This window comes from Mauremys reevesii, linkage group 2 (assembly GCF_016161935.1).
Source record: "Mauremys reevesii isolate NIE-2019 linkage group 2, ASM1616193v1, whole genome shotgun sequence".
In the NCBI taxonomy this organism is placed as follows: Eukaryota; Metazoa; Chordata; order Testudines; family Geoemydidae; genus Mauremys; species Mauremys reevesii.
Genome location: NC_052624.1, coordinates 207783820 through 207797607, shown reverse-complemented (window position 1 = coordinate 207797607; position 13788 = coordinate 207783820). Strand labels below are relative to the sequence as shown.

The 13788-nt window shown below is 40.5% G+C and overlaps 1 protein-coding gene across 4 annotated transcripts in view; it reads right to left on the bottom strand.

Annotated features, from left to right (window-relative positions):
- The window catches only part of RMC1 (regulator of MON1-CCZ1), a 41067-nt gene extending 27660 nt beyond the window's left edge, over positions 1 to 13407 (bottom strand). For 3 of the 4 annotated variants that reach the window (XM_039522352.1, XM_039522355.1, XM_039522356.1), the window contains exons 1-5: positions 13207 to 13407; positions 7241 to 7317; positions 4604 to 4688; positions 3966 to 4022; positions 2178 to 2264 (exon numbers count right to left, since the gene is read on the bottom strand). In XM_039522352.1, the coding sequence (XP_039378286.1) occupies positions 2178 to 2264; positions 3966 to 4022; positions 4604 to 4688; positions 7241 to 7317; positions 13207 to 13305 (405 nt within the window). In that variant the 5' untranslated portion in view covers positions 13306 to 13407. The remainder of the gene's footprint in view (positions 1 to 2177; positions 2265 to 3965; positions 4023 to 4603; positions 4689 to 7240; positions 7318 to 13206) is intronic. The other variant, XM_039522354.1, reaches the window with a different exon arrangement.
- Positions 13408 to 13788: the final 381 nt, after the last annotated feature.

Sequence of the window (13788 nt, the reverse complement as noted above, 5' to 3'; positions counted from 1 at the left end):
TCCTATGTTAAAGCCTAAACTTATTACCTATTACAAAATCTATTTAAATAAATATGCAGTATCAAATGAGCCCTCCTCAAATTTTAAGGCGTTAAAGGGTGATGTTTATTCAGTTATATACAGGATCGGGGGAAAGTATTTTAACCTTTTCAGGTCACCTCAACATTTACAAACATGACAATGCCACGTACTGCATTAAGTAAGTATCTATATTTTTTTCAGTCTTTAAAATGCAGCAAATACTGATGTTTACATTTTTCCAAATGCAAATACTTTCAGTTTCTCTTGTGCAAAAAGCTTTTGTCTTAATTTCTTTTGGTTTCAGTTTAGTCAGCAGGTGCAGAGAAACTATTTTCTTCATTTGGACTAGTTCAAAGTTCAGAAACTGGGAGTTGGAAAAAAGCAGAAAAGCTTATCCATATCTAAGCTATGGATAAAAAATACAGTTGGGAGAGGATGAGACATACCTGTTCTAAACACTTTTAAGGACCTCGGTGTGGCCAGATGTTCAAACACCTTTAAGCCCCTAACAATTCGGATAGGAGCCTAATGGAATTTTCAAAAGTGCCTAAGCAGGTTAGGTGCCTCTCTCCCATGGTGTTTAGGTGCTTTGGAAAAACCCCTTAAGCACATATCTGTATCTTTAGGCTCCTAAATACTTTGAAAATCTGTCCCATGATGACTAGAAACAATCTGTCAATTCACTAACTTAAGTTAATACTTTAATTTGTTTAATAAATCAGTTTTAAATGCAAAACGCGTTTTGATAAGCTTATTTTTCTTATGTATCTAGCACATTTAAGGTAGTTTTATTTAATAAAAGCAAATTTTACAATATTGCTTTTGTGCATTTTTAATGTAATTCAAATTTCCATCCAAATGCAGCTTGACACAAATGAGTAAAAAAAAACAGTGCGTCATTTGCTATTTTTTAACATAAAAGATGTAAAAAGTATGAATCAGAATAAAATGTATGTTAAGTTATATAATTGTTTAAATAAATGCTTACAGATATAGTATATCCTCCTGGTTACCAAATAATACCAGCCAATTTAGTGGAAAGACTATAGTTAGTAGCAAATCAATAGTTTTAACGGTTATACCAATCAATGAGAATGAACCTCTGTTTAGGAAAATAAGTATAAATACAAAACAAGATTAAAATCAATTATTTAAATCAAGATTCCCTGCTTGCTGATTTAAATCATTAATATCACTGATTTTAATCAATCCACCTCATGCGGTACATACAGAAGTCAGTCCCTACTCCAAAATTCTTATGATAGTGGGCTGTGATCCCACAGGTTGCTTCACTTGGGTAGATTCCTGGTACATGTGGGACCTCACTGAAGTCAAGTGAGAAACAACAGATGATTTAGTTCTGCAGTCCAGTGTGCACAAGTTTATTGTATGGGTTTTTTATTTATTTATTTAATTCAACCACTGCCTTATCACTTGCTCCACATGATCAACACACTCCAATAGTATTTTCAGAAAACATTTACCTAATCACCAGCAAGAGGAATCTTTATCCAGTAGCTCACTCCAAGAGCACACCAGTTAAATACAAAAGCCTGAGGAGAACTCAGCAGTTAAGGAATTAGGACAAGATGGGAGGGAGATGGGTTTAAGATGGTATATGGAACATGTCAGGGATAGGCAGGTGTGACATGGTCTTAGCAGATGGGCATTAACTCTGTTAAACTTAGTACTGAATTCATGACTCAAAAATATTGCTGCTTTATTTTGCATGAAGTAAAAAGATTATTTCAAATTTGTTAACATTTATATTAATTTTACTAGAATTAAAGAGGTTTAGCAAGAGTTGCTAAACAGATTAATTAAATCCTTCTCACCGGAATATATTTTCCAGTAATAGCATGAATAGGTTGTTGTGATAGTAAAACTACAACATATACAATGTCCAAAAAAAATTGCATTTAACTCTCTAAAAGCAAAATCATCAAAAAATTCTCCAGGATAAAACATTAACTTTTCCCTTATCTCTAGCTGTCAGTTTCCTTGTATAATCATACTAAACAGTTCAAGGCTAGAACTAAGAAGTTCAGAGCCAGGGACTGCAAGATAATTAAGAGATTTGACCTCTAAGCAACAATAAAATGTAACGCTGAGATTTCCAAATATACACATTTTTACAAGACAATTATTTGGATTACCTGATAGAATTCAATTCCTTGATCTGTTATGAAGACAATTTCTGTAGAACTTGTCCAGCAAAATCCTAAAATGTTGGCATTCTTGGTCTTTTATTAAAAGATATAAACAGATTTTAGTAGAAAATTATTAACTAGTAAACTTTTAGTGAAGAATCTGGGAACTTGCATCTACCCTAGTATATTTCAGCTTTGGTTTGCCTGGTAGACCCATTATTTGTATAACTGCAAGAAGTACTGCCATGCAGGGTACCAAATCATAACAATATGTCTTTATTTTATGACCCTCAGTCTGGGACCTTTCACAAGTACTACCTGAAATACTTCTTCAGCCTATCTGTTGGTATTTGCACCCATCCTCTTGCACAGTCACAGAGTAATACATGCATTATTATTATAATAATTATCTACAGAGATGTCATGCTGAACCATTCTTTCATTGTTATTATTGGAAAGCTATTGTGAAGAGATGGTCTTACATTTATAAAGTACTAAAATCCTCTTTTTGATTAAAAAAAAATCCATAAAAGATACAGCAATGGTTTAAAAAAAAAAAAAAAAGCATACTTATGCTGTCCTCTTATCCTCACAACCCTGACTGCGGGACAAACTGTAGGAGAGCATGTAATTCAGCTTCCATGTCCAATAGAGCCAAACATAGTGGTGGTCTGGGTAATATGGATAATAGTCCCTAAAAGACCAGATTGAGAGAGACACTCACCCAAACCTCCATCATTTCACATTAATTATTTGATCACAGTGCTAAAGTGGTCTGGATTCATTAGCGACTTAGCATTACCAATACCCGAGCAATTTCCTGTTTCCAGTTCCCTGAGCTTGGCTCCAAAAAGGGCTGGAAATACACCTCTACCCCGATATAACGCTGTCCTTGGGAGCCAAAAAATCTTACCACGTTATAGGTGAAACCGTGTTATATCGAACTTGCTTTGATCTGCCGGAGTGCGCAGCCCCCCACCCCGGAGCACTGCTTTACCGTGTTATATCCGAATTCGTGTTATATCAGGTCACGTTATATCGGGGTAGAGGTGTACTGTGGAAGCAGCACATGTCGCCACTCAGGGGACAACTAGTGCAAGTTCTAAAACAACTGCTTGTAAGAGCTAACATATTCAACCATCATAATTGTAAAATGTTACTAGTTTGAGTCATATTTTTACAGCCATTAACTATTCTACCAAAAGCTATCAAATACTTCCATTAGAATCAAAGTGCAGAGGGAAGCACTAAACAGAAAGAGAAATTGTATTTTGGGGCAGTCAAATAGGAAATGCGGATCCAACTCTGCCAGGTGCTGAGCATCCTCTATTCCCACTGATGTCTGAGCTAAGGGGCAGTATATGGTCCTGTGGAGTAACCCACACTACGGAAGTATAGTCCTTTCATTCCCTCTAGCAGCTGGTTCACATACAAAATTTATGTCATTTTGCTGCTTTCAGCTAAGGGATCTAGGGCCTGCTCCAATGTTCACCGAAGTCAATGGGAGTCTCTCTCATTGGTCCTGTAGATCAAGCAATAGAGGGTTCATGCTTTTGGCGCTGAAGGTCTCCAAGTCATGCCCACTGGCAGCCCACACAGGGTTTCGTAAAATATGCAGAAAAAATGTACTAGGAAACTAACTTCTGTATGTCAGATGCTACTAATAACAGAATCCGAGAGCACACTTCACTCATGTCACTATTCATGTGCATCAATGGTTCAGAGAATCTATACAAAACAGCCAGCTTCGTATTAGCACTTCATTTAAACTGAAGAAGTGAATTCACAACATACCTTGCATTCCTGTGTATATTCTAGTTGAGGGCTGTCTGGAATAAAGTTCAAAAAGTCCTGAAATAAGTAATATTAGAACATTAGCAACTATGAAGCACTGAATCTGATGAGAACAAAACAGGAGATAAGTAAATTTACCATCTCTGCCTATTTTGGATTAGATATACTAGTGTAAAACATTACAATGCTTCTTTTCCACTTGGAGAAATAATCCTGTCTCCTAGCTAATTTTTCATGGGACGAAATCAATTTTCATTAAGAGTTTACACTTTTAAGGCTGAATCATTCCTTCAGCAGGGGAAAAAAAAAAAGTCTGGGAAGAGCTAGGAAATACATTTCAATTCAGAATGGTCAGACACTCATCCTGAAGGGTTTGTCCCTCACAGATTGGACAGCAAGAGTGACTATTTGGATTCACAGATGTCATCAGATCTTCAGAAAAAAGAATAGCTTTTTGTGCATCAGAGAGTGAGGATGACGATCACTCCTGGCTCAGTCACAGAAGGGATCAGGAAACTATTACTTTGGTTGTCAGACAGAGGAACTCTTTTAGCTTGTATGGCAGAGACCTGTGTTTTGGGACCTGAAGGGCCAGAGTTCTAGTTCCAGCTTTCTGTGTTTATAGCAAAATTTCTTACCACACTCTTTGAGGTTCTCTGAACAGCCAATATCTTGTTCCCCAAGGAAAACTTGATGCATTTCACTTCCCCTTTGTCTTCCATTCTACACACACAAAAATCAGTAGAAGTATATTTCTATCATGTAATCATTTATTACAGAATTTTAACAGCTGCTATTTCTCAAAAAAGAGAGCAGATAGGCAAAATGTAAGGCAGATATTTTTGTGTACAACTTACAAGAGTTGCCAGACAAATATAAGGTCCAATATCAATGCATCAAGATACAACAGGCAGTATATTCCTGAAGAATTACTGAATGGATCAAGTCTATTATGGAGTTACAAATGATTATAGCAATGTACAAGATTCAATAGCTTCCAAGAAATGCTCTGCCTTGACGGTCTTATTGCTACTATGAAATGGAATTAAAGGAAGAATTATGAACTTTGCTCATATTCTAATTCTAACTGAATGACAGAAAACTATTGCTCAATGTAATGTAAAAAACAGAACGCGCACTTTGTGCCTAATTGTGCAAAGGTGCTGTATACTCTCAACGTCAGTGACACTGCAGGACTAGTAATTTTGCCTCTGTGTTCTAAAACTATTTAATAATTGGCAAGATAGATTGCTAAGCACTTGTAGACCTGCACTTGGACACTTGTGGATTCTGAAATTAGTGTAAAAGGGCACAGCCACATGGGGGGGGGGGGAGAGATATATTATCATCATGTTAACTAACAAGCAGAAAAATCTTAGTGGGGACAAAGCCGTTGTAATTTTAACATGTGTCAGCAAGTCAAGGTAAACACTAGGGGAGAGACAGTCAACTGAGAGAGATGGATTGTGGTTCCAACCTACAAGGCACTGAGGACTTCCTGGAATTTGCCACACACCTGCAAATCCCACTGATGTCAGAATTGAAGGCACTCATGGCCTTGAAAGATAGTGCCCCCGTGTACTAGTGCTTATCCTGATCTGCTAACATGTGTTAGATGTACAATTGTCTTGTCCACACTAGGATTTTATCATAGAATCACAGAACTGTAGGACTGCAAGGGATCTCAATAGGTCATCTAGTCCAGTCCCCTGCACTCAAGGCGGGACTAACTAATAACTAGACTATTCCTGACAAGTGTAACTTATTTCTAAAAAACATCCAATGACAGAGATTCTACAACCTCCCTAGGCAATTTGTTCCAGTGCTTAACTACCCTGAGAGTTAGAAGTTTTTCCTAATGACCAACCTAAACCTTCCTTGCTGCAATTTAAGCCCATTGCTTCTTGTCCTATCCTCAGATGTTAAGAACAATTTTTCACCCTCCTCCTTTATATACTTAAAAGCCTGTCCCCCTTCAGTTTCCTCCTCGCCACAATAAACAAACCCTGTTTTTTCAATCTTTCCCCATGGGTCATGTTTTCTAGACCTTTAATCATTTTTTATGCTCTCTGGACTTTCTCCAATTTGTCCACATCTTTCCTGAAATGCAGCACCCAGAATTGGACGCAATACTCCAGTTGAGGCCTTATCAGTGTGGAGTAGAGTGGAAGAATTACTTCTTGTGTCTTTCTTACAACACTCCTGCTGATGCTTGCTTTTTTTTTTTACAACACTGTGAGACTGTTGAGTCATATTTAGCTTGTGATCCACTATCCACTGATCCACTTCCACAGTACTCTTTCAGTCATTTCCCATTTTGTATGTGTGCAACTGATTGTTCCTTCCTAAGTGGAGTACTTGGCATTTACCCTTATTGAATTTCATCCTATTTATTTCAGACCACTTCTCCAGTTTGTCCGGATCATTTTGAATTTCAATCCTACCCTCCAAGCACTTGCAACCCCTCTCAGCTTGGTATCATCTACAAACTTTATACGTTTACTTGTAATGCCATTATCTTAATAATTTATGATGTGTTAATAAAAATATACATGTTTTCCTAGTGAATAGGAGGCTGAAAAAGGACAGAGCTTTAATCAGAGATTTTTACAGGTGTTCTTCCACAGATACAGAACAGATAAGTAGTTTATTTGGGGTATTGCTGCCACACAGGCACATGGAAATTTGTGATTCATGGAAGTTTAGAGCACGTTAACAAAAGATGCCATCTATTTTACAGAAATATGAGTTAGATTAGACAAGATACATTAAAATGCAATATCTACATTAAGGAAATATTATGGCTTGAGAATTTAAATGCACAAGTAGGTAAATTCAAAATTATTGTTCCCACACCTGCCATACATTGGCCCTCATATGTTTTAAGTGCATATGACTGCTAATGTCCAATAATGCCAAATTACAACTTATGCTAAGTCACATTTTTTGTTTGTTTGTTTTAAACTCTTGAGTTCTGGGTTTGTTTGAATTTTCAACCATAATGTAGTATTAACAATTTTCTTCAATGGGGTTTTTTGCTTTTAGAAAAAAACTTGATTGATCACACATGGTAATAAGTATACTTATAGTTATTATTCTTATTATTGAATGAAAATATGTTCTTAAAACAAAGCAACAGTACTTTATGGATGTTGCACCAATATGACAAACTAGAGCACAACCAAGAGATGTATACAGTAAAAGATAGCTACAAGATCACAAATGGTATCCTACAGCAGTACAGAATACAGATGAAAATACCTTGCTGATCATACCTGAATGAAATGGGATTTTTGTCCTCCAAGCCTTTAACAACCACCCCAGTGGCTCCACCAGATCGAACAGCAAAAACCTAAGAGTTAAAATTGCATATTTTTAAAAAAATGCAATTTAAGACACAGCTTCATAGCTAACTCAAATCATATCATGGTCCCAACAAGCCTTATTTCTGTAAAACTATGCATTTGGTTTTCTACCCAAATATAAGGGATGAGCTCTAAAAAGAAAAGCAATTTAAAAAAATTCATCTTATGCAGAGTAGATAACAGCAGCAATTCTACACTGATTGTGACCATATAGTATAGTGTGTTAGTGCATTTTTGCTTTGGAGACTTAAAATTCATATTTTGATTAGGACATATGTCAAAAACTCCAAGTGTAGCTAAATGGCCCAGTGCAATCCTTGGATGAATAAACAAGGAAATAGGTATTTGGTATTACCTCTGCCTACAATTTTGGTGAGATCATTACTGGAATATGGTGTCCAGTTCCAGTCTCCACACTGGAAAATAGACGTTGACAAGCGGAGAGGATTCAGAAGAAAGCTACAACAATAATTTGAGATCTAGAAATACGGAATGCTGGTTTATATATACACTTGCACTGAAAAAGCAAACTATATGAATTAAAACAGGTTTGTTATTTTGGTGCAAGTCTGTGTGTGGACACTTGTAATAAAAAGCTAAATCAACTTTAGCCACTTTTTCCAAAAATCATACAAACTTTCACCAAAATAAACAAACACATTTTAATTCAAATTTGTGTTTCAGTCCAAGTCTGAGCTCCTTAAATCTATTTAGGCTGGCCTATAAAATCTCTTTATCTTATCAAACAGAAGGCAGAGCGGCAACTTGATCAGGTTGTAGTGTTATCCACTACTTCTGGGTCATTCTGCCCTACAAATAGCTCCAGTGCCTGCCCCTGTTAATGGTCAAAATTTCACTTTACTATTAGGAAAGCTACAACTCCTCAGTTTCACATCTGCAGCATGTGCTGAATTGCAGCAATCACATTTAATCACTTTTGCAAACTTGACTTTGCTGAGGCTAAGGAAAGCTAGGCAGAGCAGAGGTGCTAGAGCTGTCTGTCACAGACAAGTACATATGTTCACATTCGGAAGGGTCTCTTTACAATCATAAGGGCAAGCAAGACAGCATAGTGTCCAAGAGAAGTCATATTTGGAAGTAAAAAGAGTGACCTTAAAAATTACAACTAAAAGGAGAATTATATTTTGTTCAACACTGCAGTAAGAGAGACACCAATTAGCATTCAAAGTGACCTTAAGCAACAAGAGGCATTTACTCATAGCACTCCAAGGGATTTAGGTATTTTAAGCACTATATACAGGGATATGGAAAAAGGGTAATGTAGTCACCGAGTATCTAGCTAGGTTCCAAGGAATCCTTGAAAATTTGTGTCTGTCAAATGGAAAGGAAATCAAATAAGCCCCTATTAAAGTAATAATTAGGGCCCTTCATTTTCTGTTTTTATTTTATTTAGTTTTTCCCAGGAATTTATTGGTGTTTATTACCACAACAACAAAAACAGGTGAAAATCAGTGGAAAAAACTATCATTTTTTCTGGGCAAATATCAGGGTTTATTTTGGTGGATAGAAGGACAGGGGGGAGGGGGAAGGAAGTATTCAGTAGATTAATGCTCAGATTAATGGAATTCAATGTTGTTTACTGCAGAACTAAAACAGAACTCAAAACACAATGCCACATCTGAAGTAAGAAAACAATACATCTCTAATCCCCAAATAAAACTTTTCATTTTAACAAAGAGCTTACTGTTGTAGACTTAGAACTATTAGCCTATAAATATTTACATTTAATAAATTGGGCCACACCATTTGCAGCACATATACTCAACTTCATCTTTTTCGCCTGTTTTTTTTTTTTTAACTTTTGAATACTTCCTTGTGCTCCAAAATGTATTCTGATACAGATTTTCGTTTTCTTCCCATTTTATTTTGTCAGATCTTTAAACTGCTATGTGCTAGCAGCTTGAAATGTGTACATGGTAGGCGTCAGATTAATCAGTACATTCAGATGTGCAGGGACTTAAAGGCTTGTGTGTATGCCTGTTTATTTATTGTGTATATCTTCTAGATTAATACGTAGCCTTAATTCAACAGGCAGCTTTGCATATACACACAGACTAATGTATTATCGTAATATATATAATGTACTAATGTATCATAATATATATATCATGCAATGTATTGTATTTTGCTAATAAAGCAAGTTATTTTTTATATATTTGAATGATACAAAAGCAGGGTGAAAATCAGAAAAAAAGGAATTAATACTTTTTGTAAAACCCAGGATTTTTTTTTAATCTGTTTAAACTGAAAAGGAAGGGGCTTAGTAATAATGCAGAGTTCAAATACTGTGAAAACTGGAGCACACAATGGAGAACTGTGCATCATCCCAAAGTTTCTTGTACAATTTTTTTTTTTTTAAAGTCAGACAATAAGAAGGCTTAATACCTCAAGTACAAGGTCTGAAACAATAAAAAGAGTCACAGCTGAGAAAAAGGAGCCTAACAGTTAACATGTTAGCAATAGGACAGGGCTTTGAAGCGGAGCCCGAAGCTGGAGCGCAGAGCAGTAGGTTTGTGCCCGGAGCTGGAGCGGAGCAATTGAAAAATTTGATTGCTCCAAATCCCTGACTACAAATGCTTTACTGATATAGTTATACTGAGAGAACCCACTAGTGTGGATGCACTTTATGCTGATAGAAGGTGGAGTTATGTCAACAGAAAAACTCCATCTCCCATGACATTAGCTACTTGGACAGAAGCACTCTTATCAGCATAGCTGCATTTATACTTGGAGTTTATCTATACTCGAAATGCTACAGCAGACACTGCAGCACTTCAATGTAGACACTCACTGCAGTGAGCAGGGGGGTTCTCCTATCAGTGTAGTTAATCAATTTCCCGGAGACATGGCAGGTAGGTTGACCTAGCACTGCCTACACCAGGGGTTAGGTTGGCTTAACTATGTCACTCAAGGGTGTGGATTTTTTACACCCCTGAGCAACATAGCAGGGTCGACTTTACTTTTGAGTGTAGATGCGGTCTGAGGATTTTGCTGACAGTTATGTCATCTGGGGGCATGGTTTTTTCACACCCTTGACCAACATAATTATGCTGACTAAACTTGGTCTGATGAAGTCGGTATTCACCCATGAAAGCTTATGCTCCAGTACATCTGTTAGTCTATAAGGTGCCACAGGACTCTCTGTTGCTTTTTACAGATCCAGACTAACACAGCTACCCTTCTGAAACTTGGTAGTGTAAACCCTGGCCAAACATGTAACCTCTAAAGCAGGGGTCGGCAACCTTCCAGAAGTGTGCCAAGTCTTCATTTATTCATTCTAATTTAAAAGTTTTGTGTGCCAGTAATATATTTTAATGTTTTTAGAAGGTCTCTTTCTATAAGTCTGTAATATAGAACTAAACTATTGTTGTATGTAAAGTAAATAAGGTTTTTAAAATGTTTATGAAGCTTCATTTAAAATTAAATTAAAATGCAGAGCCCCCCAGACTGGTGGCCAGGACCTGGGCAGTGTGAGTGCCACTGAAAATCGGCTCGTGTGCCGCCTTCGGCACATGTGCCATAGGTTGCCTACCCCTGCTCTAAAGCCTTGGCCACACTTAAAAGTTTTGTTGCTTTAACTAAACCACCATAACTAAAGCAACAAAATGTCCTAGCATAGACGCAGTTATACCAGTATAAAAGCACTTAGACCAGATTCGGGAGCGACGCCTCTCGATGATGTCACTTGCTGGCGACAAGCATCGTCATCGAGAGGCATCCCCGCCAAAATGCCGCTGAAATTTGACGGCATTTCGGCAGGTGCTCTTCCAGGGGCCAGGACGCAGGTGCATTAAGATGCCCCCGCAGGCGCCATGGCGCCCACGGGCACCGCATTGGGGACCACTGACTTAGACCTATATAATTTATTCTGGTTCAGCAAAGCAAACTAAGCTATACTGCTATAAAGTGACTTCTATTGGTATAACTATGTCTAAGATTTTCTACTGGCGCGCATATATATATATATATATATATATCACATCCCTTATCCACATAGTTATGCTAGTAAAACTTTAGGTGGAGACGAGACCTAAGAATCTCCAAGATGTATTATTTGGGTAGCACCAACAGTATGCTAGGCACAGTCCACACACGGAAAAACATAGTTCCTGTTTCTTATAATATTCAGTCTGTAAGTTGCAATTAACTGTTACTGTCATATTTTACCCTATCTAGCAAGACTATTAAATACATTTTATGTAAGGTAATACATTTAACTTTTGATTTTTTCTTTATTCTCAAAAACTAGTTTAAGATTTTTTTTAAAACTAGTCTGATATTAGAATAACCTTTTGTGGCTCTTACCAAAGAAGAGGATGAAGAACTTCTCGCTAGAGGTCAAAAGTGAGGTAAAAAAGTACCTGGGACAGAGCACTCACTAAGGAGGATGGGGCACAGGATAGTCGTATCAAAAGGTGGATACAAAAATGCTGGCTGCAGTCAGAGGCATATGGAAAATTTAGTGACCACAAAGAGTGGCAGAAACTGGAGACTGAAGTTCACAGCTAGAAATTTCTCTTTTGAGTGAAAGCTTAAATTATGTAAAAACTGATCATTTAGATCATCACAGAGACCAGGTGGATGAGGTAAGATCTTTTATCTTTTAACAGACCAACTTCTGTTAGTGAGAGAGACAAGCTTTTGAGCTAACACAGAGCTCTTCTTCAAAAACCTTGTCTCTCTCACTAACAGAAGTTGATCCAATAAAAGATATTATTACCTCACCGAACTTGTCTCTCCAATATCCTAGGACCAACCCAGCTATATTGTAATACCATCCTTATTCACTGGGATAACCGGCCTAGTCACCACAGGTGAGTGAGCTTTTCCAAGCACAGGCCATTGTTACTAAGCCTTTACTTTGAAGTTAGCCTTCAAATTATAAATCAAGGAGCGTGATGGAGGAGGAGCAGCAGCCCCAGAACTAGCAAAGAATCCTGTGGCACCTTATAGACTAACAGACGTTTTGCAGCATGAGCTTTCGTGGGTGAATACCCACTTCGTCGGATGCAAGTCTTCTTGCATCCGAAGAAGTGGGTATTCACCCACGAAAGCTCATGCTGCAAAACGTCTGTTAGTCTATAAGGTGCCACAGGATTCTTTGCTGCTTCTACAGAACCAGACTAACACGGCTACCCCTCTGATACTTGAGCCCCAGAACTCTGAGCCCAGAGCACCGGTTAGATTTCCCAGGCGTGACTCCGCATCCGCCGCCACCTAGGGCTGTCCTGTCTCCAGTGCCACAGCGGAGGAGGCAGCTCTATATTTGCCATCTGTGACGATTCCAGCGTTTTCAGAGGAACAGTTCGGGAAAGATTAGCACCAAGACCACCACCCGGGCGCCAGGGTGAGAAACCCAAGGCGCCGCTGCGCTGAGGCCGGGCGAGGAGCTACCGAGGAGGAGGGACCCCACGCTCGCTCCGCCGCCGCCACCACCCCTCCCTCAGTCCGAGCTGTGCCAGGGCAGCGCTGACTCGGACCTTGCCATGACGGGTCTGCAAGGCTGGGGCTGCAGCCGGCGCTTTCCCGACCCCGCTCACAGGGCCGGGCCGGGCCGGGCAGGATTTTTAAGCCGTCTCTCCACAGCCACAGCGGCGATGGCGGGCGAAGCCCCCGTGGCCCAGCCAGCCTCGCACCGGACAAGCCCAGGCACCACCCCCGCTGCAATGGCCACAGGGCCGGGGAGGTGCCCCGGGGAGGAGCGAGGGCGGCGCCGCCTGCCTTGGCGGGGGCAGAGGAGCGGGCCCCGGGGCTACCGCCTCCGCCCGATGCCCAGGCAGCGAGCCCCGCCGGGCTAGTCCCACAGGCGGGTCTTTGCCCCGGCGGGGTGGGGGGAGGGGCCCCCGGTCTCGCACCTGCTTATTGGCCTCATCGAAGAAGACGCAGTTGACGGGATTCGCCTTCTCGAACTGCACGGGCCGCGCGCACAGCGCCAGGTAACAGCCGCGGCTCATGGCGGCGCGAGCAGCCCGACCGGCGGCCTCCGCGGATCCGACTCCGGCCGCGCGCCCGCTTCCTACTCACGCTCCCCCTGCACGTGACCCGGGAAGTGCTGGCCCCGAAAGGCGGGGGAGACCGGGCGCGCGGGGAGGAGCCTGGGGCCCAATGGGCCCCGCCCCCTGTGGGGTAGGGCCGGAGGCAAAGGCTCCCGTGTGGGACCCCCGCCTGCTCCGACCTCGGGTCCTTCCTGGCCGCGGCGCACCTCAGCGCCCGTTCACCCCCCAGCTGCTGCAAGTCCTTCTCCTGCCCCAGCCTTGTCACCTCCCCCGCTGCATCCCACCACCACTGCCTCGCCCCGCTCTGCTATTTCACACTCCTGAGCCCCCACCGCCCGGCCACCCCACCTCGCCTTCGCCGTCCCTAGTCCCTGCTCACCTCATTGCTTCGTGGCATCCATCTCTCGTCCCCTGCTTGGTTTGGTGGCCCCGGCTCATCTC